This window comes from Prionailurus bengalensis, chromosome C1, assembly GCF_016509475.1.
Source record: "Prionailurus bengalensis isolate Pbe53 chromosome C1, Fcat_Pben_1.1_paternal_pri, whole genome shotgun sequence".
Classification (NCBI taxonomy): Eukaryota; Metazoa; Chordata; class Mammalia; order Carnivora; family Felidae; genus Prionailurus; species Prionailurus bengalensis.
This window is the reverse complement of record NC_057345.1, coordinates 166,431,073-166,449,392: the sequence shown is the minus strand read 5'-3', so window position 1 is coordinate 166,449,392 and position 18,320 is coordinate 166,431,073. Positions and strand designations below refer to the sequence as shown.

Below are 18,320 nucleotides of genomic sequence, written 5' to 3'. Positions count from 1 at the left end.
ATAATATTAATCCTTTTTCTATCTTTTAAATAAATTTTTATTTGAAATAATTTTATTATTTTTTAAATTTTTTAACGTTTATTTATTTTTTTGAGAAAGAGCATGAGTGGGGGAGGGGCAAAGACAGAGGAAGACACAGAATCTGAACCAGGCTCCAGGTTCTGAGCTGTCAGCACAGAGCCTGACGCAGGGCTCCAACTCACAGACTGCAAGATTATGACCTGAGCCAAAGTCAGACGCTCAACCGACTGAGCCACCCAGGCTCCCCTTGAAATAATTTTAGATATAGAAAGTCACAAAGACAGACAGTGTTCCTCTTTCCCTGGTTTCCTCTAATGTTAATATATAACCATGACAGATTTGTCAAAACTAAGAAACTGACTTCAGGACATCACTATTAACTAGAACACTTTATTTATATTTCACCATTTAATTTTGACTCCAAGATACCACTGTTTTAAAATATAAAGGCATCTGATTTCTTTTGTTGTTTAGTTTTTGATATAATTTTTAAGGCCCTATTTCGGAGTGCAAGAGATCTAATAGTGATGCATTCATAATTTGGGAACATGCTCAGGAAAAAGTTCTAAAATGGAAAACAGCTTCTAGGTTGGAGATGCAGAGACAAAAGATTTGGCTGACAAAAGATTAATCTATTTTTTAATGTGAGCTGTAATATTTTGTTATTACTATATATTGTTTCATTTGGAAAATAAAACTCCTAAGGTACATATAAGCCATCTAATTCTTCAATAAACATCCTGACAACATACTGACACTGATTCTGTGTTTCAAATCTTAGTCTGTTTAGAATCAGGAGAATGGAAAAGGTAACAAAGAAGCACAAAAGACTGGGCCATCTCTAGTCTAAAGACTGATTTGACTGTGTGAGAGCCAATTTGATAAAAACCATAACATTTACATGGATTATGCTTTATAAGACACATTACAGTTATCCATATTTCCAATAAGAACAAATAATATATTGTTAAAATATAAATATGGAAAGGGGTTTAATGGTTTGTTAGCTATTTTATTAGCATGTCAAATTTTATTTTTTTAATATATGTGTCTGAAAGTTTTATAAATTCTAATTTTACAAAACAATTCTCTTCAGTTAAATTGTGCTCAATTCTATGAGAGTGTAGACAAATACAATTTATCAGTGTTATTTATGCCTCACCTATGGAATGGTAAGGATGCATGTTTTTAAAATATCTCCTACTAAAGTATTTAGATTATTGGAATTTATTGTGTCTTTATTTTGAAAATCCAACTTGTAAAACAAATACTTCAAACACAAATAAAACCTACTAAGTAAGCTTTAATAGCTACAGGGATTAATGAATATTATAAATTTATAAACAAGTTCTTTATCATGACTCTAGAAAGTGGAATTTAAGTGCTACATAATAATATATGATAATTTACAATAATAATGAGGAGGAGATGGGACAAATAACATGACCAAATGGTTAAAACCCTTAATAGGATACTTTCTAGAAATGATTTGTACAGAGGATGTTCTTTTTTTCTTAATTTTTTTTTACTTCAGAGAGAGAGAGAGAGAGAGAGAGAGAGAGAGACAGAGACAGAGAGAGACAGAGAGACAGAGAGACTGGGGGAGAGGGGCAGAAGGAGAGAGAATCTTAAGTAGTCTCTATGCTCAGCACAGAGCCCAATGCAGGGCTCTGGTCATGGTCATGGGATCATGACTTGAGCCAAAATCAAGAGCTGAATGCTTAACTGACTTCAGACACCCAGGTGTCCCCAGAGGGGAGTTCTTGAAGTATTCTGGCATAGAACTTGTACAAAAGCCAACACAGTCCACTTGGACCAATCATTCTATGTAAGATAAACATAACTGTGTATACATTTAACTTTTCACCTGACCTATTGGCAAATTTAACCCTGTTGACAATTTCCTACTTGAAAAAATATTCCTGGGCTTCTTTCACATCACTGGTTTTCCTCCAAATCCTCTAGATATTATTCTCTTTTGCTAGCTCTTGTTTGTATATCCAAACAAAATAAATTTTGGGGTTCCCTGGACTTCCTTCTTAGGTCCTCTTTTTTTTTTTTCATCCATACTAGCTATAAGGGTTTGTATCTACTCCCTTGGTTTTAATCACAAGCCTCATGCTAATGTCTCCAAAATCTTTAAATCTCCAACTCAGACTGTTTAGACAGCTAATTTTATAGGCTATATTCTTACATTATTCCCAAGTTCATTCATAGGAGTCTATTCAGAATATTCATTGTGCACTCAATAGATACAGTTATTTTGGTAGGACTACTGAGAAATACACAAAAACTAGTAGGGCAAAAAACCCCTTAAGAGACTTATACATGAAAAGGCTAAGCAACCTAATAACATGTGAGACTTGAAGACTCTGACTCCATGGGTTTCTGCTAAACATGGTCTCTACCTAGGTAAATGTTAGAGAGAAAAAACAATTTGTTAAATGGGTAACAAGTAAAGTTTCTATCAGGAATGTAGCTGCTTTCCATTCATTTTATTTATGAAAACTTTAGCTGATGAAGTTGTTTTAATTGAAAAGAAACCAAATATATAACCTGTATAAAACAGTCAGATGTCAGTAAGTTGATCATTTTTTTCTTTACAAGATTTATCCCCTTGTTAAAATTTAGTTATCAAAAATTGTGAATAACAGATTGATACTATAAACTGTTGTTTTACAATGCATGGAATATGAACATCAATGCACCAAAAGTCATAACCCATAGTAGACAAAAAATGAATGCAGAAAGTAAAAAGTCCTCTGGGGAAGGGAAAAAAAGAGTTAGGGTAGAACAAAAATGTTAAGATATGTAATATCTAAAAGGTAGATTCATGGGAATTTGTCATGTACTTTATTACTGATTTAATTTGTAAATTTTATTTTTTTTTAATTTTTTTTTTCAACGTTTATTTATTTTTGGGACAGAGAGAGATAGAGCATGAACGGGGGAGGGGCAGAAAGAGAGGGAGACACAGAATCAGAAACAGGCTCCAGGCTCCGAGCCATCAGCCCAGAGCCTGACGCAGGGCTCGAACTCATGGACCGTGAGATCGTGACCTGGCTGAAGTCGGAAGCTTAACCGACTGCGCCACCCAGGCGCCCCTAATTTGTAAATTTTATAAAGAAAACATAAAATGTAAGGCATACCAGAATAAAAATGTACTAACAATCTTAACAGCTTTTATTACTGAGTTAACTCATGAGTCCATTTAAAAAAAAAATTTTTTTTAACGTTTATTTATTTTTGAGACAGAGAGAGACAGAGCACGAATGGGGGAGGGTCAGAGAGAGGCAGACACAGAATCTGAAACAGGCTCCAGGCTCTGAGCTGTCAGCACAGAGCCCAACGCGGGGCTCGAACTCAGGGACCGCAAGATCACGCCCTGAGCTAAAGTCGGATGCGTTACCGACTGAGCCACCCAGGCGCCCCTCATGAGTCCATTTTTAATAAAACCACTTCACATTTCCTCATCGGTTTTTATTATTAATTCCCTAACCAATATTTGTATACCAATATTTGTGTATATGTGTATGTGCATAACATAAAAATAGAAATTATACATAATATCTTAAGTTGGATTTCTTTTAGAAATCACTTAAATACAAGTTAAGATCTTGCTTAATAGTAACCATCCAAAATCAAAAGCTAAATCATATATTACAAAAGAAGTTTAACACTGGGTTTATAATTTTGGGGGATGTTCTAGAGAACCTTCAAGCATATTAAGCACTTAAGAATTTAAATCAAAGCTAGTAAAACTATAGACTGACACTTAAGTGCTCACTAAGATTCTTTAAAATATAGACTTCAATAACGCCTTCCTTCTATGGGACATGGACAAATCTGTCTAAATAAAAAAAAAAGCTGGCAAATATGACATTCTGATGAAGGTGTTAATATAAATAAAAGTGATCACCTTGTTTCAATGTTTCTTTATAAAAATTTTAAAATTTGTGTATTTGTGCACAAAGGTATATTATTTCAACAACTCCTATAGCATAATGAGACATTTTATTATATTTTACCTGTCCCAAGGAGCAGAAGTCTCAAAAGACTCTCCTAATATATAGTATTCCAAACCCAAGTCCTATTAAAAAAAAGACACAAAAATCAAGAAATTACAACAGATGCAGAAGAATCAAGAATACTGTCATATTGTTAGTATTTCACGTAATTGTTAATATCACATGTTTCTAATTTAACCTCCACTGTTCTTTACTCTCCACCCCATAAAAGCAATGGAAAGTGGCCTTGAGTGTGAGCTACAACCTCCAGGAGGACAGGAACTTTGTCTTGTTCTCTTTTGTATCTCTGGCACCAGGCAGTGTGCCTGATACATGGCAGGAACTCAAATATTTCTCCAAGGAATGGAGCCTCTGAGAACTGTCTATGTACATGTAGAGGATACTAGCAGAACAGATTTTTTTGGGGGCCTAAATAGTAAATTAAACAACACTAAAAAGTGGTCATCAGGATGGAAGGACCAGGGCAGCAGGAAAGTAGGAGCAGGGGGGACTAAAGGAAGAAGGTAGATCTCCCTTTCCTGAAATCAACTTTTCTTTAAAAAACAAATTAGAAAATATAGTGCCTCTCTTTGTAGTAACTAAACAAGACAGGATATCTGGAAGCACTTCTGCTAGAAAAATATATTTTATAACACATAAGATATAATGCTTATATGATTACAATTCTGTTTTAATATCAAAACTGGAAAGAGCAATTCATAAGCCACCAGCGATGCAAAGATAGAACGAATATTTTATAAGCAGAAAAATCAATAAATGTTAAGTTTTCACTTCTAGTAAAATGATTCACTTCAACTCTACCACTGGTTGGCAGGAAAAATCCCCAAATTACTGATCTAAAATGTGTCACTTTTTTCTTGTGCATTCATTTATGCAGTAAACACATATGTGGTGACAAAGGTATTAAGCACTGGGAAAATAAAAAATAAAACAATCCCTCCCATCTCAGTACTGCTTCTGATTCAGTTTTAACAGTGTGTAAGCTGTATTTGTTACAGTTACACATCATTTTCTAGAATTCTGAATTTAGTAATATGGGAAAATGGTCAATATACTTAGAAAATGCTCAACAAACAAAAACTTGTGGATAACCAAAATGCTTACTATGGGAGACCCTGAGGTAGTAACAGTCTATGGAGGTAAACATTATTATAAGACCTAAAATCATCTATTATTTTTCATGATCTGTAAATCTCTTAATTACAATTTTTAACATAGCAAACAAGCAATAAATGTAATTTCCCTTATCAGCGTGGGGGAATGGAGTGCCCAGAAAAATGCATATGCTTCAAATTCACTGCAACCTAAAATTTAGATCTTACCTAAGATTAGTTTTGAAATAAGAATACAATTCAAGCTTTCTAGAGAAGTAAAAACAAGTTTTATATAAGTTTATGTAAGTATTTCCTTCAGAACAATTTCCAAGTGAAAAATTAGAAAATGCAGTATTTGGGAAAGTCAAATTCTCAATAGGATGTCTGAGAAATGATGTTTTAAAATAAGACCTTTCAAATTACATAAACAAGCAATATTTAAAAAATATAACCCTAACAATAGCAGAAAACAACTAAGAAACTTGAGTTTATTACAGCCAAAGTAGAAAAACAAAAGAAGTAAATAAACTTTTGAAAGAATACTTTCATATCAACAAGTATAGTAGACTCTTGGACTAATAAAGTTTCTCACAAGTAGAAAATGTGGAATTAGAAAAATTTTAGAGCCCAAATACAGACAAATTATTTCTTTAATTCTACATAGTAATCATCACCAGTGAACCAACTACTACCTAGAATCAAGTTAAATACCAATTTTTAATGAGTTAAAGAAAGATTATACATATTTAAAACTTGATTATGAATCAAGTGAGAAATGGTGCTAAATAAGACAGCTCGATTCTAACCAAGCAATGTTAGGAATGGCATGTTCAACTTCCAGACAGAGAAAGTCACCATTCTTTTAAAGAGGAGAATGATCTATATAATCTTCAAATTCCTCAAAAGCAATATATGGAAGATTTAACTGGGATTCTGAAGGTTTGTAGCTAGTCCTACATTCATGTCAAATGATGTGCTACATCATACTAGGTTAAAACTTAAGAAAATAATTTTATTCATTCAAAGTAAGAAAAAGGATTATTTGCAATATAAACTGACAAGGAAATATGAGATAACTTACTCGAATATACGCAATGACATAGGTCAGCAAATAACCTCTCTGTCCATTATCTTCTCCAATTGCCAACCCACTGTAATTAAAGAACAAACTGTTAATATATTTCATATGTATTTATGAAAAATATACAAAAATAACCAGACTAATATAACACCTCAAGGCAACTGTTTAACAGATTAACATATATTACACTGCATCTCATTTTTATTGTAATCTAATTTATCAGAAATATATCAAAGAGTTGTCAAAAGAATAAGCTTGGAGAACAAAAACCTAAACATACTTTTAATATTTCAGTTTGGTCATTAATTTCAAACTTGCATCCATCAAACTAATAAAACTGACTCGTGAACTCAACTACTTCTACCAACATTGACAAAAGTACAGAGAACTAGCCATGAGAAACAAGCTTAAGTAAACTTTAATAATCTTTACAAGCATACCAAGATACTTAAAATACTTATTTTATTCATATATTTTATCCATATATTCATGTGTTACTATAGCCCTATTCATATTTAAAGATGTATAATGATTGACTATATCTTCCAAATACCAAGAAGTTTTCTGAATACCTGGGTACATAGTATATGAAGTATTAGACACACTGTTTATTTTATGAAAATATGAAAAGTATGACAAAACATACTTACACAGAAATATTAAAGTTTATGAAGCAGCATACAGATAAGTACCAGACAAACAGGTAAGGTTTTATTACTATGAACACATCAACTATCCATTTCAATTTGAAAGTAGTTTTATCCACAGAAATTATATTTGGTGATCTAATTAGAACTAATCCCATATAACATATAATTCAGTCCAAGCACTTTGCTTTGTGAAAGTCATTCTTATGTTAAAAGACTAAAAATGATTATTGATTTTACTACCTTCAGTAAAGAGCTTTTAATTTTGCTTGTTTTCATCATCAGGCAGAAATTAAATTTTAACTATTCTTAGTCAACTAAAGAAAACTTACCACAAACTCCCAAAGTATCTACCAAAAAAAAAATCCCTCAATAAAACCAGATAGAAAACTGTGACTTTCTTGGGTCATAATGGATGGTTAACTTCCATGCCTCTCCCCTCAGTACCCTAATTGCTCCTCCTTCGTCTCAGTATGCTGAACCCTTAACCATGGTGTTGCCCAAGACTCGGGTCTTGAGCCTCTGTTAGTTACACCTCTTCCGGAAAAATCATTTTTCTTATTACTTCAGTTAACACCTATGGTGAAGTTCTTCCTTCCCCTGAAGTTTTGCTTGGATTTGGCAGTAAGTAAACACAGTAAGTGAACAACATAGATGTGCCCTTGTGCTATACAAATAATGTAAGGCAACTGTAGGCTAGGATGTATAGGCCAAATCAGATATCCTTATAGCTGCATACACACGAATCAGTATCACCCAGAGAAGTGGCAAACACTTGATGGAAGCGACTCTAGTCTAGAACCACTTGGAGATGGGGTGCAAAGAGATGAAACAAGAGGGGTTGTTCGTATTACTAGAATGTTAATGAGCAAAGAAGACAGAACCTAGGTCAAGCAGTTGCGAGTGAAAAGTAAAAAGCAACAATATAATTCTGGGTTGGATACAAATGGATTTGAGGTGAGAGGTAGGAAGTCAAAGTTCCAAAACAAAAAGGCAACTAGTCAGAAAATTGCTGTGGCAAGCACGGGGAGGAAAATATCTGAGCCTATACCTCACATAGATATGAAGCAGTCAGATACTGAGTCCAAGAAAGAAAAAGCACTACTGAGCTGGGAAATAGGAACAATTCATTCTGGGCCTAGTGGTAGAAAGAGAGTGAAGACTAGCAAATGGTCCAAGAGACCTGCGCTGGGAATCCTTGAGAAGGTGCATTCTAAGCGGATATTTGGTGAGAAATAACAGATATGAACCTTTAGTAGGCTTCTTTTATATCGGATAAGAAAAAGTCCTTCTTGCAGTTCCAGGTCAAGCCATTTTTCTTTAGATACTCTTCTAGAATCTCTTGGAGCAGGGAGGGGTGGAGCAGTTCCACTTTGGAATTCAGTTCCACTTTGGAATTCAGTGTGACAAACCACACAGAAACATGCATTTTCTTATCCCAAACAGGAAGAAATTGATGTCCATAAACCCCAGGGGCGCCTGGTGGCTCAGTCAGTTGAACGACCGACTTCGGCTCAGGTCATGATCTCACGGTTTGTGAGTTCAAGCCCCACGTCAGGCTCTGTGCTGACAGCTCAGAGCCTGGAGCCTACTTCGGATTCTGTGTCTCGCTCTCTCTCTGCCCCTCCCCCACTCATGCTCTGTCTCTCTCGGTCTCAGAAATAAATAAACATTAAAATAATAATAATAATAATAATAATAATAATAATAATAAATAAATGAACCCCAAAGGAGAAGGAAAGTCATTCTGGGCTTGTTTTTCTGAATCACAGGTTTCCCTGCAAATTTAGCTTTTTGTAACTTCTTTCTCACTTATTCTCTATCTTACATTTTTAACTTTCAGAACTCCATCTTCTAGACAGGATTGCCTTAAAATACAACATGTAAACAATAGTAGGGTATTGAAATTAAATGCTTCTAAGTTGCCAATTACATAGCAGCCACTCCAAAAAGGTATACGAAGATTCAAACTGCTTTATGTTAAAGTAGCAACATCAATTCCCTACGTTCTGCTCCCCGTCGCAAATTTCAAACATCAATTAACAAGGTTCTTAAATTTAAACCTGTTTCATGAGAAAGGGCTGGGAAGACTAATGAAAGAGGAATGAGAGACAATCTTTTTATATAAAAGAGCCATCTGGTGAACCTAATCACTCTCATGTTGAATTACATTAAACAACTTAAGCACACACTTTAAAAATAACAATAACACATTACCTTAAGTTCTATGGTAAATGTCAGTACATCTGTCATGACTGCTGACAGGCAATGTTTATTCTGTTTAGCTCTTAGAGAAGTTAAAGTATATTACTAGCAAGCATAGATAAACAACCGAAGTATGATTACTCAACATTTGCCTATTATTTTCCACTGGATCATATGTATTCAAAGGTATTTAACAGTGTTAGGGTAGGGGTGGAAGACAAGGAGGAAAATGGCTGAAATGACACATAAAAATGTCCTAAACTGTTGGGAGTAGTTAATTTAAAAACAATCAATTCAGAGTTAATGAGGGGGGGTAGAACAAAGGATAAAACTAAAGAACAGAAAATAAAGGATAGATTAATAATGCCCTAATTCAAAATAAAATACATGAGCTAAACTAACTTATGAAACTTTAGCAGAAAGGAATTCAGTGGTACTTTCCTCCTTCTAGTTATGTAGAAGAAATCATTGGGGAGCAAGGGTTGGCCCAGTGGCATCGTAAGTAAGAAAAATATGTCTGACGGACTTCCAAGCTGTATTACAAAACTGTAATAATCAAGACCGTATAGTACTGGCACAAAAACAGACACTCAGATCAATGGAACAGAATAGAGAACCCAGAAATGGACACACAAACGTATGGCCAACTAATCTCTGACAAAGCAGGAAAGAATATCCAATGGAATAAACACAGTCTCTTCAGCAAGTGGTGCTGGGAAAACTGGACAGTGACATGCAGAAAAATGAACCTGGACCACTTTCTTACACCATACACAAAAATAAACTCAAAATGGATTAAAGACCTAAATGTCAGACAGGAAGCCACCAAAATCCTCAAGGAGATCCTCTTTGACCTTGGCCACAGCAACTTCTTACTCAGCATGTCTCCAGAGGCAGGGGAAACAAAAGCAAAAATGAACTACTGGGACCTCATCAAAATAAAAAGTTTCTGCATGGTGAAGGAAGCAATTAGCAAAACTAAAAGGCAACCAACGGAATGGGAGAAGATATCTGCAAATGACATACCAGATAAAGGGTTAGTATCCAAAATGTATAAAGAACTTATCCAACTCAACACCCAAAAACAAAACATCTAGTGCAGAAATGGGCAAAAGACATGAATAGACACTTCTCCCAAGAAGACATCCAGATGGCCAACTGACACATGAAAAAATGCTCAATTTCACTCATCATCAGGGAAATACAAATCAAAACCACAATGAGATATCACCTCACACCTGTCAGAATGGCTAACCTTAACGACTTGGGCAACAACAGATATTGGCGAGGATGTGGAGAAAGAGGATCTCTCTTGCACTGCTGGCGGGAATGCAAACTGGTGCGGCCACTCTGGAAAACTGTATGGAGGCTCCTCAAAAAATTAAAAATAGAACTATCCCATGGCCCAGCAATTGCACAACTAGGTATTTATCCAAAGGATACAAGGATGCTGTTTTGAAGGGGCACATGCACCCCAATGTCTAGAGCAGCACTATCAACAATAGCCAAAATATGGAAAGAGCCCAAATGTCCATCGATGGATGAATGAATAAAGAAGATGTGGTATAGCTATACAATGGAGTTTTACTCGGCAATCAAAAAGAATGAAATCCTGCCATATGCAACTATGTGGATGGAACTAGAGAGTATTATGCTAAGTGAAATTAGTCACAAAAAGACAAATATTGTATGACTACACTCATATGAGAACTTTAAGATACAAAACAGATGAACACAAGGGAAGGGAAGCAAGAATAATATAAAAACAGGGAGGGGGACAAAAACATAAGAGACTCTTAAATATGGAGAACAGAGGGTTACTGGAGGGGTTGTGGGAGGGGGATGGGCTAAATAGGTAAGGGGCATTAAGGAATCTACTCCTGAAATCATTGTTGCACTATACGCTAACTAACTTGGATGCAAATTTAAAAAATAAATTAAATAGGGGTGTCTGGGTGGCTCAGCGGGTTGAGTGTCCAACTTTAGTTCAGGTCATGGACTCGCGGTTCATGAGTTCGAGCCCCACGTTGGGCTCTGTGCTGACAGCTCAGAGCCTGGGGCCTGCTTCAGATTCTGTGTCTCCCTGTCTCTCTGTTCTTCCCATGCTCGTGCTCTCTCTCTCTCTCTCAAAAATAAAGATTAAAAAAAAAAGTTAAAAAAAAAGAAAAGAAAAATATTTCTGAATATTTCAGTGATTAGAACCAAGAACTAGTGTGTACAAAGAAACATGAGGAAAACCAAGAGTGCTAGAAAACTACATGGAGATATTTCCAAGTATCAAATCAAAATCAAAATAGCCCTAAGCCATCTAATTACAGCCTGGATTATCAATACAGAAGATTTCTGCAATCTACATGAAGGAAGACAGGATGAAAGCATATTAAGAAATTATAATTATAACATAACTAGTAAGTAGCAAATAACAATAGCAAAAAAAATGAGACCTCAGAGTCTGAGTTTTAATGCTTTGCCCCTGCTTTAAATAGGTATCTCATTTACTCTAACCTATTTTTAATGGATGAATTTGATATAAGTTTTGTTTGGTATAAACAAATTGCTGGAATTAAATCAAGAGTTCTGGGGCTTCACTATCCGTATCCAGAAAGACCTGGATTCACCTTAAAGAAGTTCATTCTTACTTTTAAGTTGTAAATGTCTGGAATCACTTGAGAAAAACAAGACTTACATTACATGACAAGGGAGTTCATGACAGTTGGTGGCTCAACTTAAAACTGACAAAATGGCTCTAATAAATACCTAAAGATTAAAATATGCTCTTTTAAGGGTGGCACAGCAGTTAGACATAAATGAAATAGAATTTAAAATGTCAGGGAATGACATTCAGTTTCATTAATTCTTTCAACAAATGCTCAATTAAGTGTCTAGTATATACCAGGCATCAACAGTGATGTTCAAGAAGAGACAGTTGAAGAATTACGTCTTACCTCACACAAAAAGGCATTTTGTCATCATCCTACCCCAGTCCAAGAGGAAACGTAGCACATTACTAACTAGTAATGATTTTGTTGGCTACTCTGAATTTTAATTACAATTAGAGGTACTACAAAGTGGAATTTCTCTGCATCTGTATGCATGTGTTGGTGTGTATGCTGGAGGCAGGAAGGGTCACTGGGGGGACCGAGGTGAAACTAAGCAAATTTAACCTCATATAAAGTAATTCAAATATTATAGCATCCATTTCCCTACAAGTGCTCCTGAATAATTTTGACGTCCCAATTAAATATTTCAATATATAAAAAACAATTTTTAAAAGTTTCAGCCTCTAATATTTAAGGCTATAACAGAAACTAAAAGATTTAATTTATATATTAAAGATTTTAATTTAAATCCCCTTAATTATTTCTAATACCATGGATTTTAAGAAAAATGTTTTAAAAATCAAATTATATATATACTTCACATAACTTAGAAACTAAAAAATAGGTACATGTATATTTCAAAAATAAATTCAGAGATTAACCTGAAATCTAAGTCTTCTGGCTATTAAATGAATTTTTATGGCACAATTACTCTTAATTAATTTAGTTAAAAAAATCAGTTAATTCCCAAAAAAGGTACTCTGAGAGAGGAAAAGTAAAAGATTAGTGCATTTCATCTTTTACTAATTCGACTTGCCAATTTCAGAATAAGGTAAGAATAAAACTGAGAGGCTGATTTGCAATACTCAAACACAGTACCAAAGTAAATCAAAACTTAAGCCAAAGATTAGATCTTTTTCTAAGAATTCTGCACTTTAAACACAAAGTTCAGAAAATCCTAAAAATAAAGAGCTGAATACCATAGTGAGAAAAATATATAAAAGTGAGGCATTCTAAAACACAAGGCTACAAATTAAGTGCTCATTTGTTCTCATAAATAGCAAAAAAGGGAAACTAAAGTAAATATTTACAAAGAACTCAGATTAAGCATACATACATATTTTAAACTCTGAAATTATAATAAAAGAAAAAGAAGAAGAAGAAGAAGACGACGACGACAACGACTTGTATCCAGGAAACTTAGTTTACGTATTTAAAAAGGGAAGGGAAAAATGTAGTCCTGATAAATGGCATTTTCACTACAGTTCTCATCGATCAATCTCATAATCCATCAAGCAGACAGACAGAAACCACCCAGTCATTATTCAGTTGGTTATATATGTGAAATGTTTTCTGTTTCTTTATACCAGCAGAAAACAGTAAGTGACAAGGGGCGGAGTATAGATAATTTATCAAATTCTTTTGTTTAAAAAATTTCCTTTCACAAACATACTAATAACATGTTTTTATATATATATATATATACTATTACCATTAAATAGTAAGATGACTATGAATTTTTTCATATTTTACTCTAGCATAACAAAAGCAAATATTATAAAATTAATGGAAAAATGTAATAAAATATTTAATATATCCTAATATATATGCTTACACAAGTAAGAGCAACATACCAATCAAATTTTCTGCAAATTTTGGAAGTAACCAACACAACATTTTAAGTTGACTATCATATATTGCTACAAATTTAATCCTTTAGGGGTGCATTAACAACTGCTTACAGATACCAGAATTTTCGATTAACATACTCTTGGCATTATGAACTTAGAGCCATACCCAAATTTTGCAGCAATATCATACACTTGTTTTTCATGTTGAAGAACCTTCTCACGGTCCCCCTCAAATAGTAATGTAGCAACAGTTAACTGATTTGGATCAAATCCTTTAAACTACAAAATAAAAAAAAAAAAAGACATATACTTAGATAGACAGATAGATAAATCTTTACCTGCGAAACAGTAAATCAAAAACATTTTGCTCTTTTTGTCCTTCTGACCTGGGCTCAAACATACCAACTCTAAAAATCGAGCTTTGGAACTTCACATGTCAATCAAAAAGAATGTTTAATATACCTGTTCAGGTTGTTATAAACAAAACTACAGAAAATACCTAATTTCAAAGTATGCCATGGTGTCAGTAGAAATGACATATTGATATGTAATATAGCAAATAACTTGTAAGAATCATAACTGCAATAAAGAATCAAATAAAAATACCAAAATAATAGAACATAATGAATTAGCAAGATATAGGATGTAGATAAAAGTAAAAGCTAACAGGGACCATTTCTTCTCTTACATACCAACTATAACTTCTTAATAACATTTTCAAAGGAGATCTTACATATAAAATTAAAATGAAAAATATCTGAGAATAATCATAAAAGAAAATATATAACCTCATTAGGAAAATGTGTCTAAAATGTTCTAGAATGCCTGAACTAAGTAAATAAATCTGTGAATTCTTGCTCAAACTAATATAACAGATTTATTCCAATTCTGATAGAAACCTTAACGGATTCCCTAAAATGGTGAAGAGTTTTTAAAAGTTTTCTATGTTGATAAGCAGGTAGGTAATGATGTGTAACAAGAAAAATTCTAAAAACCAAGTAGATTTATAGTAATTAAATCCACTTAATTTTTCAAGAATAAAAACTCATTTTAAAAAAGTGATACCTTTTTTAAAATTCAATTTATTTAAACTAAAAACAAAAACAAAAACAGTTCACCCGCTCCTTCTACCCCTCCACCCCTGAAAACAAAAAGTTTGCCTTTTTCTCTTACCCTTCACCCCGTCTCTGGCAATCACCAGTCTGTTCTCTGTATCTATGAACTTAGTTTTTTAATATTTTTTTTCTAGATTTTATGTATAAGAGATCATACAGTATTTGACACATTAAAATGGGGTCCACTTCTTGAGTAAGTATATAAGAAGATGTCTTAGACATGACAAATCAATTGTAAGCAAAGTAAGGAAGTTAATGGTGCTGTTACAACTGGTTAGCAACTGGAGCGGAAAGTGAAGTTTCATTCAGATCTTCATCTCACACCATAAAATTGAAATAAATTCAAATAGTAACAAAGATTAAAAATTTTAAATTCATACTTAAGAAAAACCCAAGAGAGAGAAGAAATGGTCCCAATTATAGCTCTGGAGAAAGGGAGACTTTTCTAAGCTTACAAGTAATTAAATAGGGGCGCCTGGGTGGCTCAGTCAGGTAAGCATCTAAACTCTTGATTTCGGCTCCGGTGATGATCTTGCGGTTCATGGGATGAGATCTGCATCCAGCTCTGCACTGACCACCCAGACAACAGGGAGCCTGCTTGGGATTCTGTCTCTCCCTCTCTCTGCAAACCGCCCTCCACTCCGCATGTGTGAGTTCACTCTCTCTCCCTCTCTCTCTCTCAAAATAAACAAACATTAAAAAAAAGAAGTGATTAAATAATCATAGAAAAATATATAAAAACTTGAAACTTTTGAACCAAAAAGAAAAACTCTTACTAAAAACAGAGTCACTTGGGGGCACCTGGGTGGCTCAGTAGGTTAAGTGTCCGACTTCAGCTCAGGTCATGATTGCACAGTTCATGAGTTTGAGCCCTACAATGGGCTCGGTCCAGATAGCTCAGAGCCTGGAGCCTGCTTTGGATTCTGTGTCTCTATCTCTCTCTTGTCCCTCCCCCGATTGTGCCTGCACTTGCTCACTCTCTTTCTCTCTCTTTCTCTCTCTCTCTCAAAATAAATAAATAAATATTAAACGAAATTTTTAAAAAAGGGAGTCACTTGACTCAATTATTTACAACATTTGTAACAAAGGCATCTAGTCATTCCATTATTCAAAGGGCACACAGCAAAGCACCAAGAAAAAAATACCATGAAGCTGCCACCCCTGGCAAAATAATCACATTCAACTACTTCACACAAAAACTACATCCAGGAAATACAAGGAAATGATTAAGTCTCATTGGAGTTTCAATGAGAAACATTAAAAATACCACTTTTCCCCCTGGATTCAGTAAATCTGAAACAACAAAAACAAAACTCCTACATGAATAGCAAGGATGCAACAAAGAAACAGCACCTGTGTATCATGAGAGTGTAAGCTGGTATAACCCTTTAGAAAAGGAATTCGGTGAAAATTAAAAAAAAAAAAATCCATACTCTTAGTACACTAGATATCGACATCTACTATAAAAAAATCAAACTATAAAAAATTGTACATGCATAAAACTGTTTAAGGTACTGTTATTTTTAGAAACTTCAAATCTGGGGAAAAAATGAAAACTTCTGAAATTAAATGAATAACTGATTTACTCAATAAAATATTTATTCCAACATGAAAAATAATTATTATGAAATTTACATTCATGAAAAAACATAATAATAGGTACATGTAAAGGGTGAGAAGGCAGGAGACAAAATTAGTATCATAAGCATTTAAAATTTTGGCATTTAATAAAAATTCTTACCTTTGTAATATAAAACTTTTTTAAGCCATCCAAAAATGATGTAAAAATAGAGGAAACCTGAGGTTTAAGAGCATGACCTAAGAAGAGAAAAGTTCATATTTTAAATTAATAGCAAATTCTGTTTTTCAGAAGATTAAGAGGTTAGTTTAATTTAGTATCCTAAAAAAAGTGAATGTTTCATGACTCCAAATTTTTAAAATCTTCCTATGTTTTATGTATAACATACTGATATTAAGATTTACATCTTTCATCTTTATCTTCTTTCAAAAGTCACAACTATTTGTTTATTAAACCTCTCATTTCTTTTTGAATTCAAATTACCACATGTAATTAATACTACATATAGTTTAGGTTATCTTTCAGTGGTAGAGTTTATACATAGTAAAATCACTTCATTAATTTTTATTTCATTAAGAACACCCAATGGTGGCTGGTTTTACTTTTATTTTTTTTAATTATGCAGAAACCATTCAGAACTATAACCAAATATGGAGTCAATGCCAAGTTTAAGGTTGTTTCTTAATTAATTCCTAATTCTTCCAGAATTCTTGGCATAAAACTAGTAATTGCTTCCTTAATCACACCCAGAGAGTTAAAATTGCCAGAATAACATAAACGGTGTCTCAGAGTCTGTTAAATTAACATCTTTGCCTGCGGATTGAGTTTAATTGAGTGAAAGTCTTTTACTGTTTTCTCATTGTTTTCAGAGCAACTTCTTAACTCCCGTGACTGTTAGATTTAAGAGTCAGATACATCTGGCTTTAGTGCTATAAGGCCAATTCAGAAAAATGGGGCATACCATTTATATAGAATTTTTATAAAGAATTTTAAAGTCTCTAGTAAATCTGAAATTATCTCCAAGTAAAAAGTTTATTTTTTTAACAAGCTTTAAGATTTGGGGATTTTGTTTGTTTTTAAAGTATAGATCTGTCCTTTAAGATTGGTGCAAATAGCAAACTAGTTTCTTTGGGGGTGAGAGGGTAGATTTCTAGGGGGAAAAGACTATGATTTGTATGTAGTCTTCCCCCCCCATTCTTTTTTTTTTAAGTTAGATTCTGAATCTGTAATACTTATTGCATTTTTACTGACTACAACAGGAAACTGTGTGATATAAAAGACCAAGTAACGTAAGTCTTAACCAGAGATTAAGAGTTAGATATCCATGCTATAACTGAACAAAACAAAAAACAAAAGACAAATGAAGGCCAGATTAGATAGAGATCAACCCAGAAATCTTTTTGAGTACCTGGATCACAAGCAAGATGTTTGGAAATTTTTTTTCTTTTACTGTAACCTGTCAAAAAATGCTTTCCCAACATAATCAGTGCCTTAAGAGATCCATTTCTAACAAGTATAAAGTTAGAAATAACATATCAAAATATTCACTTCTTGTCCTAAAGAGAATTCATCCTACTTAAACAACTGGAAATACATAAACATAAATGTATGAGTGTGTGAGTTGTGTTCTTGCAAGAAATTGATCCACAATTGATCCTTCTGATCCACACATCTTTACACCATGTATGAGGACTCCAAATGTTACTACACTGATGTGGAATAGTCCTTAAGGGTAAATGTTCGTAACACATGGAAATTCATTTGCACAATTTCCATTAACACTAGTGGGACTTAGTCACCTGTATCCCAAATATGGAGTTGACACATTAGCTCTGAAGAATAATATTATAAAAGTGATACTAACTTTAAGTGGGTCAGCATTAGTATTAACCTAAGGGAACATTATTATCTTTTACTTATTAAATTAACATTGTCTTTGGGGCGCCTGGGTGGCGCAGTTGGTTAAGCGTCCGACTTCAGCCAGGTCACGATCTCGCGGTCCGCGGGTTCGAGCCCCGCGTCGGGCTCTGGGCTGATGGCTCAGAGCCTGGAGCCTGTTTCCGATTCTGTGTCTCCCTCTCTCTCTGCCCCTCCCCCGTT

General features: G+C 34.0%; 1 protein-coding gene across 2 annotated transcripts in view; it reads right to left on the bottom strand.

Annotated features, from left to right (window-relative positions):
• The window catches only part of AGPS (alkylglycerone phosphate synthase), a 144,190-nt gene that overhangs the window by 28,149 nt on the left and 97,721 nt on the right, over positions 1-18,320 (bottom strand). For both annotated transcript variants that reach the window (XM_043577137.1, XM_043577138.1), the window contains exons 13-16: positions 16,383-16,459; positions 13,693-13,805; positions 6,225-6,294; positions 4,050-4,111 (exon numbers count right to left, since the gene is read on the bottom strand). In XM_043577137.1, coding sequence (XP_043433072.1) covers positions 4,050-4,111; positions 6,225-6,294; positions 13,693-13,805; positions 16,383-16,459 — 322 coding nt within the window. The remainder of the gene's footprint in view (positions 1-4,049; positions 4,112-6,224; positions 6,295-13,692; positions 13,806-16,382; positions 16,460-18,320) is intronic.